Source organism: Mus caroli, unplaced genomic scaffold (genome assembly GCF_978045245.1).
Source record: "Mus caroli unplaced genomic scaffold, Mus_caroli_1 scaffold_9, whole genome shotgun sequence".
NCBI lineage: Eukaryota > Metazoa > Chordata > Mammalia > Rodentia > Muridae > Mus > Mus caroli.
Window position 1 is genome coordinate 79,072,929 of NW_028227264.1, and position 22,998 is coordinate 79,095,926.

Consider the following 22,998-nt stretch of genomic DNA (forward strand, 5'->3'; position numbering starts at 1 on the left):
ATCGCATCCCTGGCACCTGGAACAGATAGTCCCACCTCAGTCTCAAGTGGACCACACCCAGCTGTTCATCTGTTTTTTGTTTTTGTTTTTTGAGACTCTAGACCAGGATGGTCTCAGAGATCCACTTGCCTCTACCTTCCAAGTGAGGGGATTAAAAATATGTACCACCCCACATGGCCAACTTTTAACTTTTTGCTTATTGCTGAGTAGCCAAAGACCAGGCTTGTAGACCTGTTTACCCACTGTACAGGGTTGAGCACACAGTATTTTAGTAACGTTCACATGACAGCGTCCACATCCAGCGGATCCCCCCCATGCCCTGTGCCCGGCTCTAAGGCTGGCAACCAGAACATTTTTCTTGAATGACTTGTGAATCTTAGCGGGTATCTGGGCACGCAGGTGACTGACTATGCACAGGCAGATGCATGGTGTCATAGCCACAGGGTGGCGCTTCTAGCTCCCACAAACACGGATTCTACATGGGTCCCCTCTTCAATGGACCGGTTCCAACCCTTAGGGTGCTCCAGGCCCATTCGATATATGCTTTGTCGCTCTACCCAAAGAGATCCTGTCTTATATTTTCATCTCCAGAGTCTTGGGTCACCCCTCATCAGTATAGTGACACCCCCTCCCGCCCCTGGTTTTGCGCAGGCGCAATACTCCCGCCCCTTCCATCCCTGCGGTGGAGGGCGGGGCGCGTGCTGTCCGGGCAGCTGCAGCTTCATGGGGCTCTTGGGACTCCTGAGCCTGCTGCACTCAGCCTTCTTTGGGAACCAGGTAGGATGCATGGAGTTCTGGTCGGAGATGAGGGTGTGGGGAGAGCCAGGTGAGGTCCTGACTGTGGGAATGGCGGCCCCGAGGACAGTAGAGGACACTCAACTGTCAAGCTAGCTTGATGGGTCGGGGGTCTTTCGTAGTTGCTCTGGAGACAGTTGCCAAGGAAACCTCCTGAGCATGTGCATGGGGCTGAGTTCCCCTCCCTTGTACTGCAGCGACCCCTCCCCCGTCCTGCGCAGGCGCAGGCTTACCTTGAGGGAGACTTCAGCAGGAGACCTCCTTTCTTTTCCTCTCTTTCCTTTCTTCTGCGGAGACCCTCAGGTCTCTGAAGAAAAGAGGGCTGCAGCTGGTGCACACCAAGCTCAGGCTCCAGCCAGGGCAGGATGCAGGCCTCGACCACGCCCTACGCACTTGCTAGGCCTCAGTTCCTCTGCGGACATTACTGAACTAGAGCCTCCCTGCTCAGCGTCCATTGACTATGACATTCCAAAAGTTCTACTCTGAGCCTTGCGGTATTGCAGTTCCGATATGTAAGGGGAAACTGAGGCTGGGGCACAGCTAAGCAGTCAAGGTCACATGACTGAGCCAAAGAAAAGCTTGTGTGCTAGGGTTTTTCCGGAGGTCCTGGCTGCACCATCAGCTTGCTCCCTTCTGGGGAAACTGAGGGCCATTACTATGGTCCAGCGGCAGCTAACTCCTCCCCATTAGGACTGTGCCCTGTCACCCCGCTCATAGCCATGCCCAAGTGATGGCTATGCAGCCTGCCTCTGTGCTCACTCCGCACCCACTGGAGTCCACTTAGGGGAGAGTGACTGGCAGGACACCAAGAGGACACCTGCAGTCATCAGAGAGGCCCAGTGACCTCTGCAGTGTCATGGATAGAGGTTCCAGGGTGTGTGGCCCCTTGGGAAGCCTGGAGTGCTCTAGAGCTGGGAGGCACTGGGCTCTGATCAGCAGATGCAGGGTCTCCTGTGTACTTGAAGGTCAAGCCTCAGGTACTTGGTGACTGGGGGTGTCTGTGCCTCGTCAGCAAGGAGGGGGACAGGAGTGAGGAATGTTCTAAAGGTTTGGGGTTGAGGGCATCTTGCCCATGAGTCCCCATAGCCTTCCGAGGAGAGAAGGCAGGAGAAGAGCTCTCCTCCCCAGAGGCCTGAATGGAGCTGCGGTGTGAATTGGAGCTGAGTGCTTCCTAGCCCAAGCCTCAGTTTGTCTGTATGGGAGTGGCCAGTCTTCCCTTGCTTCCACCAGCCCTTGCCTGAGAGGCCCCAGCGAGCTGTGGTGTCCAGGAGGGAACAGAGTAAGCTAAGGATTCCCACCCAAGCTGGACACTGAGGCCAGAGACAGGTATGCCCAAGGGAGGTAGAGGCAGAGCTGAAGCTAAAAGGCTCTGTGCCCCACCTGCACCCAGCTCCAGGCCTGCTCAAGTCTGCGTTGCTATGAGTACCTTCCTTGCTTTCCCAGGCTTGATGGCTTGCCCTGGCTTATCTCATTACACGCCCCCTCCAGGGCTGTGCAGATGCTTACAATGCCTGGATCACACCCTAGCTTATTTCTCCATGCCTGCAGGGCACCTTGCCCTCCCAGCCCCTGAGCTGACTACTAGTGGGCCTTGCCAACTCTTGCTTCCCCCTTCCACAGGGTCTGACCTAAACTCCACAGGCTGAGCCTAAACTCCATGCAATCCTCCTGCCTCAGTGCTGGGATGACAGACATGGAGAACAGCCTTCCCCAGCTCCAGCAAGAGCCCCTCTGCCACCTCCTTCCTGGGTCAGCAGGGATAGCCCTGTCCAACTCTGGATGTTGCCATTCAGTTGGCTGGATGCTGCTGTTACTGCAGCTGCAGGTCTATGCTGCGCCTTGGCCGGAAGTCTTTCAGTCTCTGGTGCTCTAGGCATTTACTGCCTAGAGACACTGTGGGATAAGGAGGTCCCTTGGCCAGCCTGTAACACCTTCACGTCCACAGAGGAGCAGGAACTCCATGGCTTTTCTGGGTCTCCTGGATAGGAAAATACCACATTAGGCCACATAGCTGCCTCTCCCACACCGACAACCTTTGTGTCCTGTGAGTAGGGCTGGCAGCCAGAGGACTGCTCAGAAACTAATCCTGGGCTCTCTCTCTCTCTCTCTCTCTCTCTCTCTCTCTCTCTCTCTCTCTCTCTCTCTCTCTGTGTGTGTGTGTGTGTGTGTGTGTGTGTGTGTGTGCACATGCACGTGCATGCAGGCAGTCACTAGAAGTGTGGGATCCCCTGGAACTGTGGGTTCCCAGAGTTCCAGCCAGCTGTGAGCCACTAGACCTGGCTGTTGGTATTCGAACTTGTGTCCGATGGAGAGGAATGTGCACTGTTAACCACTGAGCCATCTCTCCAGCTCCAGGCTCTGCAGGTTAAGCCTATCATGGAGCTGAAGCTGGAGAGAGACTGAAGGGGAGATAGAAACAGGGACAGAGACAGAGAGGAACTGTCACAGGAAATGGCAGACCCTGGTACTTGGAGAAAGATGGGAAGAGGTTGCCAATCTCTCCCTGAGTGCCTGCCCATCTCCCAACCTTCCAAGTCCCAGATTACTTGGGACCTCTGGCACTCTTGGCTTTGCTTGCTCCCAGCCCTTCCTGTCTTGACACTTCCACGTCTGGCAGGTGGATTGAGTGGTCCCCTTCCTCAAGATTTTGGTGTAATATTTATCAGTTTGATGTTTTGCTTGTTGTCTTAGTCCTCGGGGCGCCCCCTTCCCCCCTTGGTAAGGAGTTTGCCAATCCCACTGTCCCCCACCCCCATCGGCCCCTGAGCTCCAGCAGAGGCCCGATGCCCCACGGTCAGCACGGGTCCCTGCCCCAGGTTGCTATTGGCTGTCGCCATAGCACCAGCTCATCTTCCCGCATCGCCATTGGCCCAGGCCCCTGCATCCCGCATCCTCCCCTGCTCGCTTGCAGTGGTCTCGCCCAGCGCCGGAGCGGCAGCGCCGCCTGGCTAGGCCGGGATGCGGCTTTGTCCCTCTGGAACAACCCCCTCTGCCTGTGCTGCCGAGACCCCCGGAGACCTAGACACCCCAGGTCTGGCTTGTAGGCCTAGCCAAGAGGCGGGAGAAGGCCCTGGGCTTTACAGCTACCCCAGACGCAAGTAAGCCGTGCGTCTTCCTTTGGGCGGAGGGCAGGGGCGCGACCTGCCGCGCCCTGTCAGTACGGACTCCAAGGCAGAATAGGAGCTGAGGGGAAACTGAGTCCGGATGAGGCAGGCAGGTGTCTGAGGCGCTACGGCTGGTCCTACACACACACACACACACACACACACACACACACACACACACACGGTTCCCATACCGGATCCTTGGGAGATGGTGCATAAGCAATGGAGGAGAGGATGCTGTGCGCCCCGGGGGAATTGCTGTGTGCTCTGGTCTTCTTTTCCTCTCTGTAGAGGGAATGGGATGACAGGAAGTCAGAGATGCGCCCCTCTGGGTGTTGTGCCTCCCTCCTCTGAATCGCGCTCTGTAAACCCACATTCCTTTATTGCTGTTTCCCTGTCATCTGCCGAGGTGGCTTCTTGATGGAGGCTTGGGGCTGGGGGTGGCGCTTTCTGTAGGAAGATGTAGGTTGTGGGGCTACCGGAGTCAAAGGTGGCCTGGTGTGCAAACCTGAGGACAAGTTAGTGCATCTCTGTCCCCAGTGAATCCCAGTGAGCCTGTGGGGGTCAAGGCTTATCCCGAGGGCATCAGGAGCCATAGTGCAAGGATGGCGTCTTCTGGAGGGGAGTGTGACTTCAGTATATAGCAGGCAAGGAGAGGCTGGAGGAGTGGCCTGGTGAGAGGGGTGCAGAGGCCTGGTGGGGTGAGCGTGAGCAGAATCGAATGCACCCAGCTTAGAGGGCTGGTAGCCCTGTGGAGTCCGAACAACAAGCTACATTAAGGAAGGGCATCAAATGTGGACTGAGAACGTCGGCACAGGTTGGCATTGGGGATGGATGTCCGTACCTGTCCGTACCTCATCTGTTTCTTCTGGCTGGGCAGGGCATGGGTGACTTCAGCTCCAACCAGGGCTTAGATTAGATATGAGCCTCGATCCTAGCTGGGATACCCCAAATTTGGTTTGGGTAGGATTAACATCCTACCGAAAGACAAGCATGAGTAGGTCTCCCTTGGGACCTTCTGTCAGCCCTTGGACCGGCCAGGATTTTCCTCACCCTTCAGGTGGATGCAGAAGGCGTGGAGAGGGGACTGCTTTGTTTGTATTAATTTTTGGTCTTTTGAGACAGAGCCATATGTAGCCCAGGCTAGTCATGAACCCAATATGTAGCCTAAGCTAGCCTTGAATTCTTGATCTTCCTACCTTCACCTTCTGAGTGCTGGAACAACGGGTGAGCGCCACCATGCCTGCCTAACTGCCTGGACTTCTGAGCATCCCAGGGTCTGGATTTTGATTATGTCTGTCTTCCCTCCTCCCCCTACTTTCCTTCCCTCCCCCTCTACTTTCCCACCCCTCAGCCCTGGACCTCAGTTTCCCTTTGGGGAGGAACAGCTGTTGTAGGAAGAGAGCAGAAGACATGGCTAGGTCCACAGCAGGTCCTCTGCGGGGATGGAATGATGAGGGGCTGAGACCCTAGACACTCACTGGTTCCCTCTACCCATGTCCTGGGTGACATCAGGGTGGGTGGGGCTTTCCAGAGAAGAAGGGGGGAAAAGAGCATTAGGTTATGTGTGTTGGGGGTGAGGTGGGGGAGCAGGTGTCACCTAAGCAGGGGAGGGGGTGTGGTTGGTTTGGGATGAAGCCTCAAGGCTGGCAAGGAGAGGAAGCTCCTGAGGAGGGAGCAGCCGAGAGGACGAGATGGTGTTACGCACTCCACCATGCCTCAGGACGAGAGGATGCTATTGGTGGACCTCAGACAAAGGCGGAGGGAGGGGGCTCCCATAGACGGAAGGGAACAAAGACGGAAGGAGGATCAGTCGTGAAGGTCTCAGGATAGCTGTGGAGGGAGAGCCAAGCTGGGGGAGAAGGTGCTGGCCAACTGGACGGTGAGAGAAAGAAAAGACAGAAGCACAAAGAACGGGGCTGTGACGGAGCTGAGGGAGGCATGGTATCCAGGATGGAGGCTGCTGAGCCATGAACAGAGCCACTGGGGACCTTTGCGTGAGTGGAGGGATGTGGGGCCACAGGGGGTCCCAGCCCAGGACACAAACACCGGGGAGGATTGTGGTGAGTCGGGGTCTTCTGCACCGCCCTCCCTGCCTCTTGCCCATCACCCTCTTATCCAAGGCTCCTCGGCCTTCACAGTGTTCTAGGCTAGCTAGTGACCCCTCCTTCCTAGTGTGTCTGCCCTCCTTTCTGTCTGTCTGTCTGTCTGTCTGTCTGTCTGTCTGTCTGTCTGCAGTCAGCTTCTCCTGTGTCAGTCTGTGAGCCTGGTGGGCTCCAGGTGTCCCTACTGACTTAGACTGCCAGGGTGACAGATGTCTGTGTGTCTCTCTGGCTGTCAGTACAGGTGTCATAGAGTCTTTCTGTCTGTCCACCCATCAGTTAGCCTTATACACATCAAATAGCCTCCCAGGTTCAATTCCTCCTGGTTCTACGGCTCTCTCGAATGCTGGTTCCCAGGGGACTGGTTGACACTATTCCTGCCTCGAGGATGGGTGGGAAGGCTGGGCTCTGCTCCAGGACTTTCTGAGGGGGAGCCGATGACCAGCACCCACTGTTGTGACCCCTTTACCCCCAGGCACTGCAGGAGTTGAAAATGACCAGCTCCATGGCCTCATATGAGCAGCTGGTGCGCCAGGTGGAGGCCCTGAAGGCCGAGAACACTCACTTAAGGCAGGAGCTGAGGGATAACTCTAGCCATCTCTCCAAGCTCGAGACAGAGACTTCTGGAATGAAGGTGAGAGCCTGCATGGAGGGCATGGGTCAGAAAGACAGACGCGAAAGCACCGATGTCTTGGGAGGGGTCCTCAAGGCATGTGGACTGCCAGGGTGATAGATGTTTGTGTGTCCAGGCAGCCCTGATGCTCACAGACCTATTCCCTACCCTGCCCGCAGGAGGTCCTGAAACACCTTCAGGGCAAGCTGGAGCAGGAGGCGAGAGTGCTCGTGTCTTCCGGGCAGACAGAAGTGTTAGAGCAACTGAAAGGTGAGTGACTTCCAGAACGGCCCATGGCCAGCAGGGATATAGCAAGAGCAGGTCACTGACCTTCACCAGTGCCTCCCTCCCTCCAGCTCTTCAAACTGACATCAGTAGCCTGTACAACCTCAAGTTCCATGCTCCAGCCCTGGGCCCGGAGCCTGCCGCCCGGACTCCAGAGGGAAGCCCAGTGCACGGCTCTGGACCATCCAAGGACAGCTTTGGAGAGCTGAGCCGGGCCACCATCCGCCTGCTGGAAGAACTGGATCAGGAGAGGTGAGAGGGCGTGGGAAAGGACCTGCCCCCAGGGACCTCTGCCCTCGGATTGGGTCGCTGGCAATGGCCCCGCCCCCAATCAGCCACATCCACCTCCAGGCTCTTTCACTCATCTCCACTCTATCCCTGACTGGCTGACCCCAACTGGTGGACAGAGGATATGAGGACATTCCTGGCAAGGGGAAAGGCTCCTGGGAGAGAAGAGCCTCCACCCGCATCTCCGGGTCTGAGACATACAGGCGTCTCTAGGGACAGAGCGGTATCCAAAGTCAGGGCTCAGAAACAGGCCTGATGCCAGAGATCCTCAAGGAGGCCTTTGTTGATAGAAGGACGAAGCCCAAAATTTCTGGGCCCAGGGCCAGTGGAGGGGGCAGCACCAAAGGGGGCAACCCAGCTCAGCCCCTCTGGGTTGCACGAGGTCACTCCACAAACAGTTTAAGTCCGCTCTGCGGCGCGACTTCTCAGATGAATGCTCTGTAAAATGGAAATGGAATTTTGTTGATTGGTATTATTTTTCCTTTCTGACTCCCTGGCCACATTTATTTCTTTGGGGACACCATAGCACGTGTGTGGAAGTCAGAGAACACCAGGAAATCCCGGGAGTCAATCTCAGGGTTCTTAGGTTGCCGACAAGACAAATACCTTTGCCCACTCCGATAACTTAGCCTATTTAAACAAAAAATTTAAAGAAAGGGGTCTTGTACTGGGGAGATGGCTCAGCGGTTAAGAGCACTGACTGCTTTTCCAGAGGTTCAAATCCCAGAAATCACATAAGATCTAATGCCCTCTTCTGGTGTGTCTCAAGACAACTACAGTATACTTATATATAATAAATAAATAAATCTTTAAAAAGAAAGGAATAAAGAAAGAGAGAGAGAAGGAGAGAAAGAGAGAAAGAAAGAAAGAGGTCTCAGTGTACAGTCCACGCTGGTCAGTCTCCTGCCTCAGCCTCCTCAGTGCCTGCCGGGGTGACAGGGTAAATGAAGAGGGACTCCTGAGCCTGACCCCTGGTGTGTACACTGGACATGAGTAAGCACTGGAGCACTTCTCAGGTCTTCCTAGGATCTCCTGTTCTTTCCTTTTTAGCTGGTTATTTGTTTATTTTTCGAGATAGGGTTTCTCTGCGTAGGGTTTCTCTGGCTGTCCTGTAGACCAAGATGGCCTCAAACTCAGAGATCTGCCGGCCTCAGGCTCCCGAGTGCTGAGATTACAGGTGCCACCACCACCAGGCCAGGCTATTTTATCTTTGTGTGTGTGTGTGTGTGTGTGTGTGTGTGTGTGTGTGTGTGTGAAGGCTTTCAAGTAGCTCTCAAATTTGCCAAGTAGCCAAGGCTGGTCAAATTCTCCCAAAGTGCTAAGATGGCAGGCACACATCCCCTAGATTGCCGCTTCTAGCTTTTTCTGATTACATTTGTTTGTTTGTTTGTTTGTTTGTTTGTTTTCGAGACAGGGTTCCTTTGTATAGCCCTGGCTGTCCTGGAACTCACTCTCTAGACCAGGCTGGCCTTGAACTCAGAAATCCGCCTGCCTCTGCCTCCCGAGTGCTGGGATTAAAGGCATGTGCCACCACGCCTGGCTCCAATTACATTTATTAACAATTATATTTACTTGTATGTGGTCCAGGGAGCATGTAGGCTACCCGCACAAGTCACTTTCTCTCTTTCCATCATGTGAGTTCTGAAGATGGAGCTTGGATCATCAAGCTTGGCCACAAGTTTCTTTACCGGATAAGCCATTTTTCTAAACCCTTGTTTGGGACGGGATTACACTTGTGGTCAGGGCTGGCCTCAAAAATGGCTTCAGCTCCCAAGGGGTTGTTTTTTTGTTTTGTTTTGTTTTCTCTTTCTGATCAGCTTTTCTTCACCCACTCAGTTCCTTTCAATGCCCATCTCAGAGCTGGGAGCAGGGGCGGGGCGGGGGGGGGCGATCGTCCCTGAGAATGCCACCTATGAGGAGGTCCGGTGCATCCCCTCCACCAGATGCTTCCTGCTGAGCGAGATAGAGAAAGAGGAGAAGGAGAAGCTATGGTATTACTCTCAGCTCCAGGGCCTGTCCAAGCGCTTGGATGAGCTGCCCCACGTGGACACGGTGAGCTCCCGGGGCGCACCTAAGGAAGGTTCGGGGGTGTGGCGGTGGTAAGGAGGCCGGGTCAGAACGCACCTCATCACAGCCCGTGCCCCTCCCAGCAGTTTTCGATGCAGATGGATCTGATTCGGCAGCAGCTGGAGTTCGAGGCCCAGCACATCCGCTCGCTGATGGAGGAGCGCTTCGGTACCTCCGACGAGATGGTGCAGCGGGCGCAGGTGCGGGCAGTGCACACCCGGGTTTCGGGGAGTGGAGGGCAGTGCTGAATGGGAGGAGTCCGCGGCTGGGCGGAGAATTAGGAGGTGGAGTCAGAAATGGGAGGAGCCAAGGCTGGGAGGAGGCGGGGGTCAGTCAGGGGCTGACTTTGTGTTCTCTGTTCTCTAGATCCGGGCTTCGCGCTTGGAGCAGATTGACAAGGAGCTGTTGGAAGCCCAGGACCGGGTGCAGCAGACAGAGCCTCAGGTACCAAGACAAACAGGGGTCAAAGGGGGTGATGACAGATGCCTGTCAACTCAATGGTATTCCCCTGTTCTGGGCCCAGGAAGGGGTCCGCAGCCCGTGCGTGGCGCAGCCTGAACCACCAGGCCAATGCTCTTTCTGCAGGCTCTGCTGGCGGTGAAGCCTGTGGCAGTGGAGGAGGAGCAGGAGGCAGAAGTCCCCACACACCCTGAGGATGGCACCCCTCAGCCTGGCAACAGCAAGGTAAGAAGGGCCTTTAATCCCAGCACTCGGGAGGCAGAGGCAGGCGGATTTCTGAGTTCGAGGCCAGCCTGGTCTACAAAGTGAGCTCCAGGACAGCCAGAGCTATAAAGAGAAACCCTGTCTCGAAAAACCAAAAAAAAAAAAAAAAAAAAAAAAAAAAAAAGGGAGAATCTGAAGATGGATTGCCTGTGTTGTGGGCTGGGGGTCCTCAAGCAACCCCCATTGCTAGAAAGCCGCTCTGGACTGAGGCTCCCTGTGAGGTGAGAGGTCTTTGTTTTTCTGATACAAAGTTCCACTGTGTAGCCCTGGCTGACCTGGAACTTGCCCTGTATGCCAGGCTGGCTTCAGACTCAAGAGATCCACCTGCCTCTGCCTCCTGATTGCTGGGACTAAGGAGTCCTACTTAGTGTGGGCGCCCTGAGAGGGCGGGTCATGCTTTGGTGTGGGTGTGGAGGTCAGAGGGCAACTTGCAAGTCCTTTCTCTCCTCCCATTATGTGGGCCCTGGGAATACAATGCGGGTCGTCGGATTCCGTAGCAAGTACTTTTATCTACTGAGTCATCTTACTGGTCCACAAAGCCACCTTCTGAAGGAGTTGTCAATTACAAGTGGTGGCTCACAGTTCCCGTTGTGAGCCTGCCATCATCCCGTGTTCCCCTGCAGGTGGAGGTGGTGTTCTGGCTACTATCTATGTTGGCAACGCGCGACCAGGAAGATACTGCGCGCACACTGCTGGCCATGTCCAGCTCGCCAGAGAGCTGTGTAGCCATGCGCCGCTCGGGCTGTCTGCCACTGCTGCTCCAGATCCTTCATGGCACTGAGGCTGGGTCTGTGGGGCGCGCAGGGATCCCCGGAGCGCCTGGTGCCAAAGATGCACGCATGCGCGCCAACGCGGCCCTGCACAACATCGTTTTCTCCCAGCCAGATCAGGGCCTGGCACGCAAGGAGATGCGTGTGCTGCATGTGCTGGAGCAGATCCGAGCCTACTGCGAGACCTGCTGGGACTGGCTTCAGGCGCGGGACAGCGGGACAGAAAGTGGTACAGGAGACAGTGAGTATGCCTCATCCACAGGACCTGGATAGGCTTGGGGCAGGGGACCAACAAAGCCTCGCACCTTCTTACTGTTTCTAGCGGAACCCAAGGAACCTTAAGACAGTGTGGCAAAGGGATGAACAAGAATCTTTACCCCTGACCATGCCCTCAAAACTTCACTGAGAGATTCTATGGGAATCTCCCTGACCACGCCCCCAGCTCCCTCACTGGGGATTCTAGGCAGGGCTCCACCCCAACCAGGCCTCTAGCTCCTCACTGGGGGATTCTAGGCAGGGGCTATATTGTTGATCCAGGCCACCAGTCCTCCTTCTTTTGGTCTCACTAATTTATCCAGGCTGGCCTTGAACCTGCCCTATAGCGTAGGCCCTATAAGGTCACAAGGCTTGTGCCACCAGCACTACAGCAGTTTTTTGACCTATCCTTGCTATGGAGGTATGTAAGTAGCCTCAGCTCCTCTGCTGTGAGACGTTTGTATAGGAGGCCTTTAGTCAGTGTCTGACATGCCACAGATTTTGAAGCAGTAGGTACAGCACGAGGAGAGGCAAGGGAGAACATGGGTATCACTCCAGGAGGGAGACTCTAACCTCATGCCTGCCCACAGCTCCTGTCCCAATAGAGCCACAGATCTGCCAGGCTACCTGTGCAGTGATGAAGCTGTCATTTGACGAAGAATACCGTCGGGCTATGAATGAGCTAGGTGGGTGTCCCATCTAGGGTCCTCTCCTGAGCCTTAGCCACAGCTGTTGGCTGACCTATCTTAATGCCATGAGGTCATTACAGAGGATGGGTGGGACCCGGGGGGTGCTATAAAGAACTGGGAAGGTAGATGTGTACGGGATGGGGAGGCTGGCCCCTCTGGCCGATCTCAGTCCTTCCATGACACCCACCTTCCCTTCCCACACCTACAGGGGGCCTGCAGGCTGTGGCAGAACTACTGCAGGTGGATTATGAAATGCACAAGATGACCCAGGACCCACTCAACCTTGCCCTGCGCCGCTACGCTGGCATGACCCTCACCAACCTCACCTTTGGAGACGTTGCCAACAAGGTTCCCGGGGTGGGAAGAGGTTGGGCAAGGGTCAGGTACCATCTTGAGGTGTGCCCCATCTAACCTCAGACTGAATATGGTCCTGAGAAGTGGGGACAATCATTCCCAGTATACGGATGGGTAGAGCAGACAGATGATGTGGTCCAGAGAGGGCAGGAGCTGGGAAGGGTTTCTGCTGGGGTCACATCCATGCTGGCTCCCTGACCCCCAAGGTCTGGAGAATTGTGACTTCTGGGCTGGCAGAGTCTGAGGCTCACTTTCCTTAGCTGGCCAGTTGGGAGAAGGGAGAGGAAGGGCTGGGGAGTCCTCTGTTCTTACTGCTGTGACCTCAGCTGTTCAATGTCAATCCCAACAGGCCACACTGTGTGCCCGCCGAGGCTGCATGGAAGCTATTGTGGCCCAGCTTGGCTCTGAGAGCGAGGAGCTGCATCAGGTACACAGGGCAGGGGAGAGGCAGGCTTGGCCTGCTTCTCTTGGGTTGGGACGACTACCAGAGGTCTCTATCTGATCACTTCTAAGAATACTCCAAGTTTTGTTAATGGCCATCTTCCAGGGTCACAGTGGGTGGGAGGAAATGACACCTTTGGAACCTGGGCTCTGGGTCCCACTGAAGCTGCCTCTCCCACCCTGGTCAGGTTGTTTCCAGTATTCTGCGTAATCTGTCATGGAGGGCAGACATCAACAGCAAGAAGGTGCTGAGGGAGGTTGGCAGCATGACCGCCTTGATGGAATGTGTGCTGCGGGCCTCCAAGGTGAGCATGGGCAGCCTGGAACTGGGGAAACCAAGGTAAACTGGATGAATGAGCCTAGGGCTCCCAGGCTACAGCTCTGAAACCTCCAACCTTACACACCGCACCGCACTGAGGATGGAAGTACAGACATTCATAGAATCCTCACTGCTGAGCCACGCCCTAGCCCCTCACTGGGCGATTCTAAGCAGGGCTCCACCCTGACCATGCCTCCAGCCCCTCACTGGGCAATTCTAGGCAGGGCTCCAATCAAGAGCTACTTTAGCAGCCTTTTTTTTTTTGTTTTTGTTTTTTTTGTTTTTGTTTTTTGTTTTTTTGAGACAGGGTTTCTCTGTATAGCTTTGGCTGTCCTGGAACTCACTCTGTAGAACAGGCTGGCCTCGAACTCAGAAATCTGCCTGCCTCTGCCTCCCGAGTGCTGGGATCAAAGGCGTGCGCCACCACGCCCAGCTTAGAAGCATTTTTTGATTATTATTCATATTGCAGATATTCCAGGCTGGCCTGGAGTTTGTAACCCTCCTGCCTCAGGCTCCTGAATACACAATCCTTCACTACCAGGCTGGGCTGTTGATTCTGTGGAAAATCTTTTGGCCCGAGTGGTGGGGCCCACGAGTGGCTACACCCCTCATGCTGACCACCCTTCCCTCCCACCCCAGGAGTCGACCCTAAAGAGTGTGCTCAGCGCTCTGTGGAACCTGTCGGCACACAGCACAGAGAACAAGGCGGCCATCTGCCAGGTAGATGGTGCACTGGGTTTCCTGGTGAGCACCCTCACATACCGTTGCCAAGGGAACTCCCTGGCAGTCATTGAGAGTGGCGGTGGGATCCTGCGCAACGTGTCAAGCCTCATTGCCACACGGGAGGACTACAGGTCAGCTCCCATCACGACCCACCCATATCACAGAGGCCGGGAATGGGAGATGGTAGGGGAACAGTGGCTGCTCTTGCAGAGGGCCTGGGTTTGGCCGTCAGCACCGCATGGTGACACACAGACACCCTTAACTCCAGTTCCACGGGATCCTGTGCCCTCTTCTTACATGTGGCACACAGACAAACAAACATCCAGGCAAAACGACCATACACAGAGTATAACATAAACCACATCACTAGATAATGTTCATAATAAGGCAGACGCGGCAGGGCGTGCTCCCCACCCCAGCACCCGGGAAGCAGAGAGAGGATGCCCTACAAGTCTAAGGCCAGCCTGGCTTCTAGCAAGTTCCAGGCCAGTCAGGACTGTCAATTGAGATCTTTTCTCAGACAAGGAGGAAAGGAAAGGGGTGGGGCCAGGTATGGTGTGCGTCTCAGTAACTGTCCATATGTGCCACTTTGTTCCCAACACGCGGGGTTGGGCAGCTCACCACAGGTGACTTCAGTTCCAGGGGCTCTGTCGCCCCCTTCTGCTGCTGGTGGGCACTTCACACATGGTGCACAGACAGACACACAGCCGTACACATGAAATAAAATGACAGGAATTTTAAAATTGGGCTGGAGAGATGGCTCAGTGGTTAAGAGCACTGACTGCTCTTCCAGAGGTCCTGAGTTCAGTTCCCAGCAACCACATGGTGTCTCACAACCATCTGTAATGGGATCCGATGTCCTCTTCTGGTGCTTCTTATATACATAAAATCATAAAATAAATAAATAAATTTTTTCTTTTCTTTTTTCTTCTTCTTCTTCTTCTTTTTTTTTTTTTTGAGATCCCTGGCTGTCTTGGAACTCACTCTGTAGACCAGGCTGGCCTCGAACTCAGAACTCAGCCTGTCTCTGCCTCCCAAGTGCTGGGATTAAAGGTGTGCGACACCACTGCCCAGAAAATAAATCTTTTTTAAAAAATAATTTTAAAATTAAGTCTTAAAAACAAATGAAGCCGGCCGTGGTGGCGCACGCCTTTAATCCAAGCACTTGAGAGGCAGAAGCAGGCAGATCTCTGAGTCCGAGGCCAGCCTGGTCTATAGAGCGAGTTCCAGGACAGCGAGGGCTACACAGAGAAACCTTGTCTCGAAAAAACAAAAAACAAAAAAGTCTTAAAAACAAACCAAATAAGCTGGGCATGGTGGCGCACGCCTTTAATCCCAGCACTTGGAAGGCAGAGGCAGGTGGATTTCTGAGTTCGAGGCCAGCCTGCTCTACAGAGTGAGTTCCAGGACAGCCCGGGCTACAGAGAAATCCTGTCTCGAAAAAAACAAAAAACAAACCAAATACATAACCCAGATATGGAGGTACAGGACACACACCTATAAGCCTGGCACAGGAAGGTCACCTTCAGCTAGCTATGGAGTTTAAAGTTAGCCTCGGCTTGCTCAGGCCCTTCCTCAAAACAAAACAAATCCAAACAGCTGCGGGGAATCATGCAGCGCGGCTGGGAAAGCTTATGGTATAGCTATTTTATTTTTTTCTCAAATTCACACTTAAAGGATGGACATTTTAATCTGCTATATCTAGAGATTCTAGTCTTGTGTGGTGGGCGGGGCATGTAGGGGCGTGGCTAGGCCTTGCTAGCAAGCTGGGGTCGTTCAGCTAGTGGGGGCAAAGTGGAGGTGGGCATGGTTGAGCACAGGCTTGACAGGTAGGTATGGACTGGGCGGGGTGGGGCGGGGCAAACCAAGGGGCATAGCGAGGCAGTGTTGTGATTGGCTGAGCGGGGTCATCACAGGCAGGGGTGGACCTAATTTACTTGGTTGGCTAAGAGTTCAGCAAGGTAGAGGTGAGTATAGGGGAGATGGGTGGGCATGATTGAACAAAGGGCATAGCTAGCCTAGAGGAGTGGCTGAGTCAGGCAAGCATGGCTGGGCTGGGGACCTTGGGAGAGGAGCTCTCGTGTAGTGTGGCGGGAATGGCAGTGTGGTGTGGATGGTGGGCACTGCAGGGCTGGGGTAAAGCCCACCTTTTTTTTCTCTGGGTTCCCCCCAGGCAGGTGCTCCGTGACCACAACTGCCTGCAGACACTACTGCAGCACCTCACATCACACAGTTTGACCATCGTGAGCAATGCCTGCGGCACCCTCTGGAACCTGTCTGCCCGCAGCCCCCGCGATCAGGAACTATTGTGGGACCTGGGGGCCGTGGGCATGCTACGCAACCTTGTCCACTCCAAACACAAGATGATCGCCATGGGTAGTGCTGCTGCTCTGCGGAACCTGCTAGCCCACCGACCCGCCAAGTATCAGGCCGCAGCCATGGCTGTCTCCCCAGGCACCTGCGTGCCCAGTCTGTACGTCCGCAAGCAGAGGGCTCTGGAAGCTGAGTTGGACACTCGGCACCTGGTGCATGCACTCAGTCACTTAGAGAAGCAGGGTCTGCCTGAGGCAGAGACCACTTCAAAGAAACCCCTGCCACCTCTCCGCCACCTGGACGGGCTGGTGCAGGACTATGCCTCTGATTCTGGCTGCTTTGATGATGATGATGCACCATCCCTGGCTGCTGCGGCCACCACAGCTGAGCCTGCCAGCCCAGCAGTGATGTCTATGTTCCTTGGCGGTCCCTTCCTTCAGGGCCAGGCACTGGCCCGCACCCCACCTGCCCGCCAGGGTGGCCTAGAAGCCGAGAAGGAGGCTGGTGGGGAGGCAGCTGTGGCTGCCAAGGCCAAGGCCAAGCTGGCCTTGGCTGTGGCTCGGATTGACCGATTGGTGGAGGACATCTCTGCCCTGCACACCTCATCAGACGACAGCTTCAGTCTCAGCTCGGGGGACCCTGGGCAGGAGGCACCAAGGGAGGGCCGTGCTCAGTCCTGCTCTCCATGCCGGGGCACCGAGGGTGGGAGGCGTGAGGCTGGCAGCCGGGCGCACCCTCTGCTGAGGCTCAAGGCAGCCCACACCAGCCTCTCGAATGATAGCTTGAACAGCGGTAGCACCAGCGATGGCTACTGTACCCGAGAACACATGACGCCTTGCCCGCTGGCTGCATTGGCCGAGCACCGTGATGACCCTGTGCGCGGACAGACTCGGCCCAGTCGACTGGACCTGGACCTTCCCAGCCGGGCTGAGCTTCCTGCCCGGGACACAGCAGCCACCGATGCCCGAGTGCGCACAATCAAGTTATCCCCAACCTATCAGCATGTTCCACTGTTGGATGGGGCTGCTGGGGCAGGTGTTCGACCCCTGGTTGGGCCGGGAACGTCCCCAGGGGCTCGGAAACAGGCATGGATACCTGCAGACAGCCTGAGCAAAGTCCCTGAGAAACTGGTGGCCTCTCCACTGCCCATGGCTAGCAAGGTGCTGCAGAAGCTGGTGGCACAGGATGGGCCGATGTCCCTCTCCAGGTGCAGCTCTCTGTCCTCTCTGTCTTCCACGGGCCATGCCGTCCCTAGCCAGGCGGAGAACCTTGACAGCGATTCATCCCTGGAGGGGCTTGAGGAGGCTGGTGAGGCTGAGCTGGGTAGGGCGTGGCGAGCATCTGGGTCCACCTCTCTTCCGGTGTCCATCCCAGCCCCGCAGCGGGGGCGCAGTAGAGGTCTTGGGGTGGAGGATGCAACACCATCCAGCTCATCTGAGAACTGCGTCCAGGAGACGCCCTTGGTCCTGAGCCGTTGTAGTTCCGTGAGCTCCCTGGGGAGCTTCGAGAGCCGCTCCATTGCCAGCTCCATCCCCAGTGACCCGTGCAGTGGGCTGGGCAGTGGCACTGTGAGTCCCAGCGAGCTGCCAGACAGCCCCGGGCAGACGATGCCACCAAGCCGCAGCAAGACGCCACCGGCACCTCCTGGGCAGCCTGAGACCAGCCAGTTCAGCCTGCAGTGGGAAAGCTATGTGAAACGCTTCCTAGACATCGCAGACTGTCGAGAAAGATGCCAGCCGCCCTCGGAGCTGGACGCGGGCAGCGTTCGCTTCACAGTGGAGAAGCCAGACGAGAATTTCTCCTGCGCCTCCAGCCTCAGTGCACTGGCCCTGCATGAGCTGTATGTTCAGCAGGATGTGGAGCTGCGTCTGAGGCCACCTGCCTGCCCAGAGCGTGGGGTGGGTGGTGGGGGCCACCGTCGGAGGGACGAGGCTGCCAGCCGCTTGGATGGTCCAGCACCAGCTGGTTCTAGGGCTCGGTCAGCAACTGATAAAGAACTGGAGGCTTTGCGTGAATGCCTAGGGGCAGCCATGCCCGCCCGGCTCCGCAAGGTGGCCTCGGCCTTGGTGCCGGGCCGCCGCGCATTGCCCGTCCCTGTGTACATGTTAGTGCCCGCCCCGGCTCGGGGTGATGACTCAGGCACGGACTCTGCAGAGGGCACACCCGTTAACTTTTCCAGTGCAGCCTCGCTCAGTGACGAGACCTTACAGGGACCCTCCAGGGACAAGCCGGCCGGACCTGGGGACAGGCAGAAACCTACAGGCCGAGCTGCCCCTGCCAGGCAGACCCGATCTCACCGGCCCAAGGCAGCAGGCGCTGGTAAGAGCACAGAACACACCCGGGGGCCCAGTAGGAACCGGGCAGGATTGGAGCTACCCCTCAGCAGGCCCCAGAGTGCTCGGTCCAACAGGGATAGCTCATGCCAGACCCGGACCCGCGGAGATGGTGCCCTGCAGTCGCTATGCCTCACAACACCCACAGAGGAAGCTGTGTACTGCTTCTATGACTCTGATGAGGAACCACCAGCCACTGCACCACCACCTCGGCGGGCATCCGCCATCCCACGGGCTCTAAAGCGCGAGAAACCCGCAGGCAGAAAGGAGACTCCATCCAGGGCGGCCCAGCCTGTCACACTTCCTGTGAGAGCCCAGCCCAGACTGATCGTGGATGAGACCCCGCCCTGCTATTCCCTGACTTCCTCAGCTAGTTCCCTCAGTGAGCCTGAGGCCTCTGAACAGCCGGCCAGTCATGCTCTCGGCCAGAAGCAGGGTAGTAAACAGGACAGCTCTCCTAGCCCAAGGGCAGAAGAGGAACTTCTGCAGAGATGTATCAGCTTGGCCATGCCCAGGCGCCGGACCCAGATGCCTGGCTCGCGGCGTCGCAAGCCCAGAGCCGTGAGGTCAGACATAAGGCCCACTGAGATAACCCAGAAATGCCAGGAGGAGGTGGCTGGCTCCGATCCAGCCTCTGACCTGGACAGTGTGGAGTGGCAGGCTATCCAAGAGGGCGCAAACTCCATTGTCACGTGGCTGCATCAGGCAGCGGCCAAAGCCAGCCTGGAAGCATCTTCTGAGTCTGACTCCCTCTTGTCTTTGGTGTCCGGGGTGTCAGCAGGCTCCACCCTCCAGCCCTCCAAGCTCAGGAAAGGGCGAAAGCCTGCAGCAGAGGCTGGAGGTGCCTGGCGTCCTGAGAAACGGGGCACAACTTCCACTAAGATCAATGGGAGTCCCCGGCTACCTAATGGCCCTGAGAAGGCAAAGGGTACCCAGAAAATGACGGCAGGGGAGTCGACCATGCTCCGAGGGCGGACAGTGATCTACTCAGCCGGCCCAGCCTCCCGCACTCAGTCCAAAGGTATTTCTGGACCTTGTACCACACCTAAGAAGACAGGGACATCTGGTACCACTCAGCCAGAAACTGTCACCAAAGCCCCCAGCCCTGAGCAACAACGTTCACGGAGCCTCCACCGACCGGGCAAGATCTCTGAGCTGGCAGCTTTGCGCCACCCGCCCAGGAGTGCCACTCCTCCAGCCCGCCTCGTCAAGACCCCGTCCTCAAGCTCTTCACAGACCTCCCCAGCATCCCAGCCCCTGCCTAGGCGGTCCCCTCTGGCCACTCCAACAGGAGGACCTCTGCCTGGCCCTGGGGGGTCCCCGGTGCCCAAGTCACCAGCGCGGGCCCTTCTGGCTAAGCAACACAAGACCCAGAAGTCACCTGTGCGGATCCCATTCATGCAAAGGCCAGCCAGGCGAGTGCCACCTCCACTGGCCAGGCCATCCCCAGAACCTGGCTCTAGGGGCCGAGCTGGAGCTGAGGGTACTCCTGGGGCACGTGGCAGCCGCCTGGGCCTGGTGCGAATGGCGTCAGCTCGCTCCAGTGGCAGCGAGTCCTCGGATCGCTCAGGCTTCCGAAGGCAGCTGACTTTCATCAAGGAATCCCCAGGTCTCCTTCGGCGGCGCAGATCAGAGCTGTCCTCTGCGGACTCCACAGCCTCCACCTCCCAGGCCGCTTCGCCCCGCCGTGGACGGCCTGCACTCCCTGCTGTCTTTCTCTGCTCCTCTCGTTGCGATGAGCTGCGGGTATCCCCACGGCAGCCCCTGGCAGCACAGAGGTCCCTACAGGCCAAGCCAGGTCTCGCGCCACGTGCGCCCAGACGCACCAGCTCTGAGAGCCCCTCACGCCTGCCTGTGCGGGCGAGCCCTGGACGGCCTGAGACAGTCAAGCGGTACGCATCCCTGCCACATATTAGTGTGTCCCGCAGGCCCGATAGCGCTGTCTCTGTGCCCACCACCCAGGCCAATGCCACACGCCGGGGAAGTGATGGCGAGGCCAGGCCGCTGCCCAGGGTAGCTCCTCCGGGTACGACCTGGCGTCGAATCAAAGATGAAGATGTCCCCCACATCCTGCGCAGCACGCTGCCTGCCACTGCCCTGCCTCTCAGGGTCTCGTCACCCGAAGACAGCCCCGCTGGAACTCCACAGCGCAAGACCAGTGACGCAGTGGTGCAAACAGAGGACGTGGCCACTTCTAAGACCAACTCTAGCACGTCACCTAGCCTGGAAAGCAGGGATCTGCCACAGGCCTCGGCTAGCGGCCCTGTGGCTCCCCAGGGCAGCGATGTGGATGGACCAGTACTCACCAAGCCTCCTGCCTCAGCGCCCTTCCCCCATGAGGGTCTGAGTGCTGTCATAGCAGGCTTTCCCACCAGCAGGCATGGCTCCCCCAGCAGGGCTGCACGGGTTCCCCCCTTCAACTATGTGCCCAGCCCTATGGCAGCGGCCACAATGGCCAGTGACTCCGCAGTGGAGAAAGCCCCGGTCTCCTCTCCAGCCAGTCTCCTGGAGTAGTGGGTATAGGCCTGAATCCGGAACTTTCTCTCCTCACCCTGTGGCCCAGGCTGGCTGCACGTGGGCCTGCTCTCTAAATGCTCTGAGTAGGCGCATCTATGCCCTCAGAGCCGCTGTCCAGCTCGCACCTCTGCACCTTAGGGCCAGCCCGTGCTTCTATGCCTGGGGCTCAAGGGAATCGGCTATAGACTGGCCGCAGGGCACACACAGCCCCATTTTCTGAGGTTGGCCTGGGAAGGGGTGGACAGCCGATCTCTGAGAGCCACTAGCTGTGGGCCCATGCAGGACCTGTCCTGAGCTGCACCCAGCAGGAGGGTGGGTGGACATGGCTTCTAGGGAGATGACTGTGCTTGCCTGCCTGAGGTGGGCACAGGCTGCGGGGTGGGGCAGTGAGCCTCTGCGTGGCAGCTGGGGCTGCCTCAGCCCTGCACTGTGGAAGCCTGTAATTAGTGCTGGGGTAATTGGTTAATGATGACTCTGCCAGGGGTGTTTGCCTTCTCCGAGGCGGGCTGAAGAGTGCTTGGCGAGGGGCTGTAGACAAGCTGCTCCCAGCATTCGTCATGGCCGCTGAGAGATTGCCAAGGGCAAACAGCCCTCTTGACACAAAACCTGTGGATCAGCCAACACTATGTCCCTTTACTGACAGGAGGGACTCTAATTCCAAGGACAAGCTGGCTAGGCTCTGCAGGGCCCAGGAGTCAGCCAGCATCCCTGAAGGGAGGTGGGCCCGTCTGTGTGAGCCTGGTCCTTCCCAGGCCTGCCTGTCTTATGATGCAGGTGTTAGGACCAGATCAGATCTCTCTCTCTCGTGCCTCAGTCACAGCCTGGAATCACAATGGGGGCTTGGTGACAGTGTGGGGCGCCTGGAGCTGCTACAGAGGGCAGGGACCCAGGTGGAGAGTGGGACCCAGACGTAAGGTAGCCAAGCCTTCAAGGACCTGGGCTATCACAGGGGCAGAGTGAGGACTCAGCTTGGTCTTTCCACAGAGAGCCAACAACCTCTCTACTGTGGAATGCCAGACTGCTCTTGGTAAGGGGCCCTATAACCATGGCCATCTGCATGAGCTGTCCCCAGAGAAGGGACCATCCCTTGAGCTGGCCTCAAGTCCCTCTTCTGAGATGAGGGAAGTGGCTTTGAGAATGGGGTGGGGCGGGTGGCCTTGGGAGGGACGATGACACTGCTGTCCTCTTCTCCATAGGTCCCTTTTATGGCAGGAAGCCGAGAGCCAAGCATGCTGCCTCACAGGGGCAGGCTGATGACTAGGGGCCACCATGTGTGGGCTACCCCTATCATGACACCCATCCAGTGCTTTGAAAGTCCACAGTCTAAGCAATGCCTGATGTTTCCTTGTCTGGGGGGCTCTGGCCCCTAACTGTTGGGGTCAATGTCACAGTAGAAACTCCAGACACCAACTGCTCAATGCCAGGACCTTGCCTGCCAGCCAGGGCTGCTGGCCTGCGGGTGACTGGTAGGGAGGGGACACGGAAGGCCCTTTTCAGAACAAAGCCAAGTGGCTCTAGGAGACCCTCTCAAACCTCAGAGGCATCCCAGGATGACCCTGAACTGGGGTTGTAGACTGAGCCTGTGCACCACACAGTGTGGGAGCCCAGGTGGCCAGCGTGCTGCTCTGATCCTCAGTTTCCCCACGTGGGCCGTGGGGCGGACTCAGAGTGGAACAGCAGAGATGTCTGGGCTGTGCCACCAGCATGCAAGGGCCATCTTTCTCCCAGCCACCTCCTCCCGTCCTGTCAGCCTTGGGGGCCCAGCAGCCACATTTGCCTTCTTCACCCCAGACAGTGGGGGACACAAGACACAGTGTAACATCCAGCCCAGGGTAGGTAAGAGCTGGTGTGCCCTTAGATTCAGAACAGGAGGGGTCTGCTATCCGCCAGGCTGCCGATGGCTGCTAGCGCTCTGAGCTGGACACCAGTGGTCTACCGGAGACTAACCACTGGGTGCTTGACCAGGGCATCATGCCCACCAGTTACCTCACTGTGTGTGTGTGTCTGTCTGTCGCTGTCCCTGGCCAATGTCACCCCTTGCTCACACCTGGTCAGTGTGTCCCCTGCTGCCATACTGTCTCCGCCCTGTTCTACTACAGTGTTACACTTCTGTACATACTGACCCCGACCCCCCACGCAGACCCCCGGGTGGACACCCTGCCTGGCTTCTGATTCTTGTTCATATCTTTAATAAAGCGAGACACTCCGTCGCTCTGTAGCTTCATCTTTATCACTGGCTCTGGAGGGGGAGGGAGGTCATTCCAAGACCTTCTTCTACAGCTCTGTTCAACCCCAGAAGGCGTTTCT

The 22,998-nt window shown here is 56.9% G+C and overlaps 1 protein-coding gene across 5 annotated transcripts; it reads left to right on the plus strand.

The window, feature by feature from the left end:
* Positions 1-693: 693 nt before the first annotated feature.
* On the plus strand, positions 694-22,900 carry Apc2 (APC regulator of Wnt signaling pathway 2). 5 transcript variants are annotated; one of them, XM_029482599.2, is made up of 15 exons: positions 694-777; positions 6,477-6,635; positions 6,794-6,884; positions 6,971-7,151; positions 9,131-9,239; positions 9,338-9,454; positions 9,621-9,698; positions 9,840-9,938; positions 10,601-10,988; positions 11,593-11,688; positions 11,900-12,039; positions 12,395-12,472; positions 12,675-12,791; positions 13,445-13,659; positions 15,702-22,900. In XM_029482599.2, the coding sequence occupies exons 1-15, from the start codon at positions 724-726 to the stop codon at positions 20,686-20,688; spliced, it is 6,909 nt and encodes a 2,302-aa protein (XP_029338459.1). In that variant the 5' UTR covers positions 694-723; the 3' UTR covers positions 20,689-22,900. The 5 variants fall into 5 exon arrangements, with proteins under 5 accessions (XP_029338459.1, XP_085699121.1, XP_021030136.1 ...); XM_085842995.1 differs by having other exon boundaries at positions 9,341-9,454; XM_021174477.3 differs by lacking the exon at positions 694-777 and adding an exon at positions 3,262-3,893.
* The last annotated feature ends 98 nt before the right edge of the window (positions 22,901-22,998 follow it).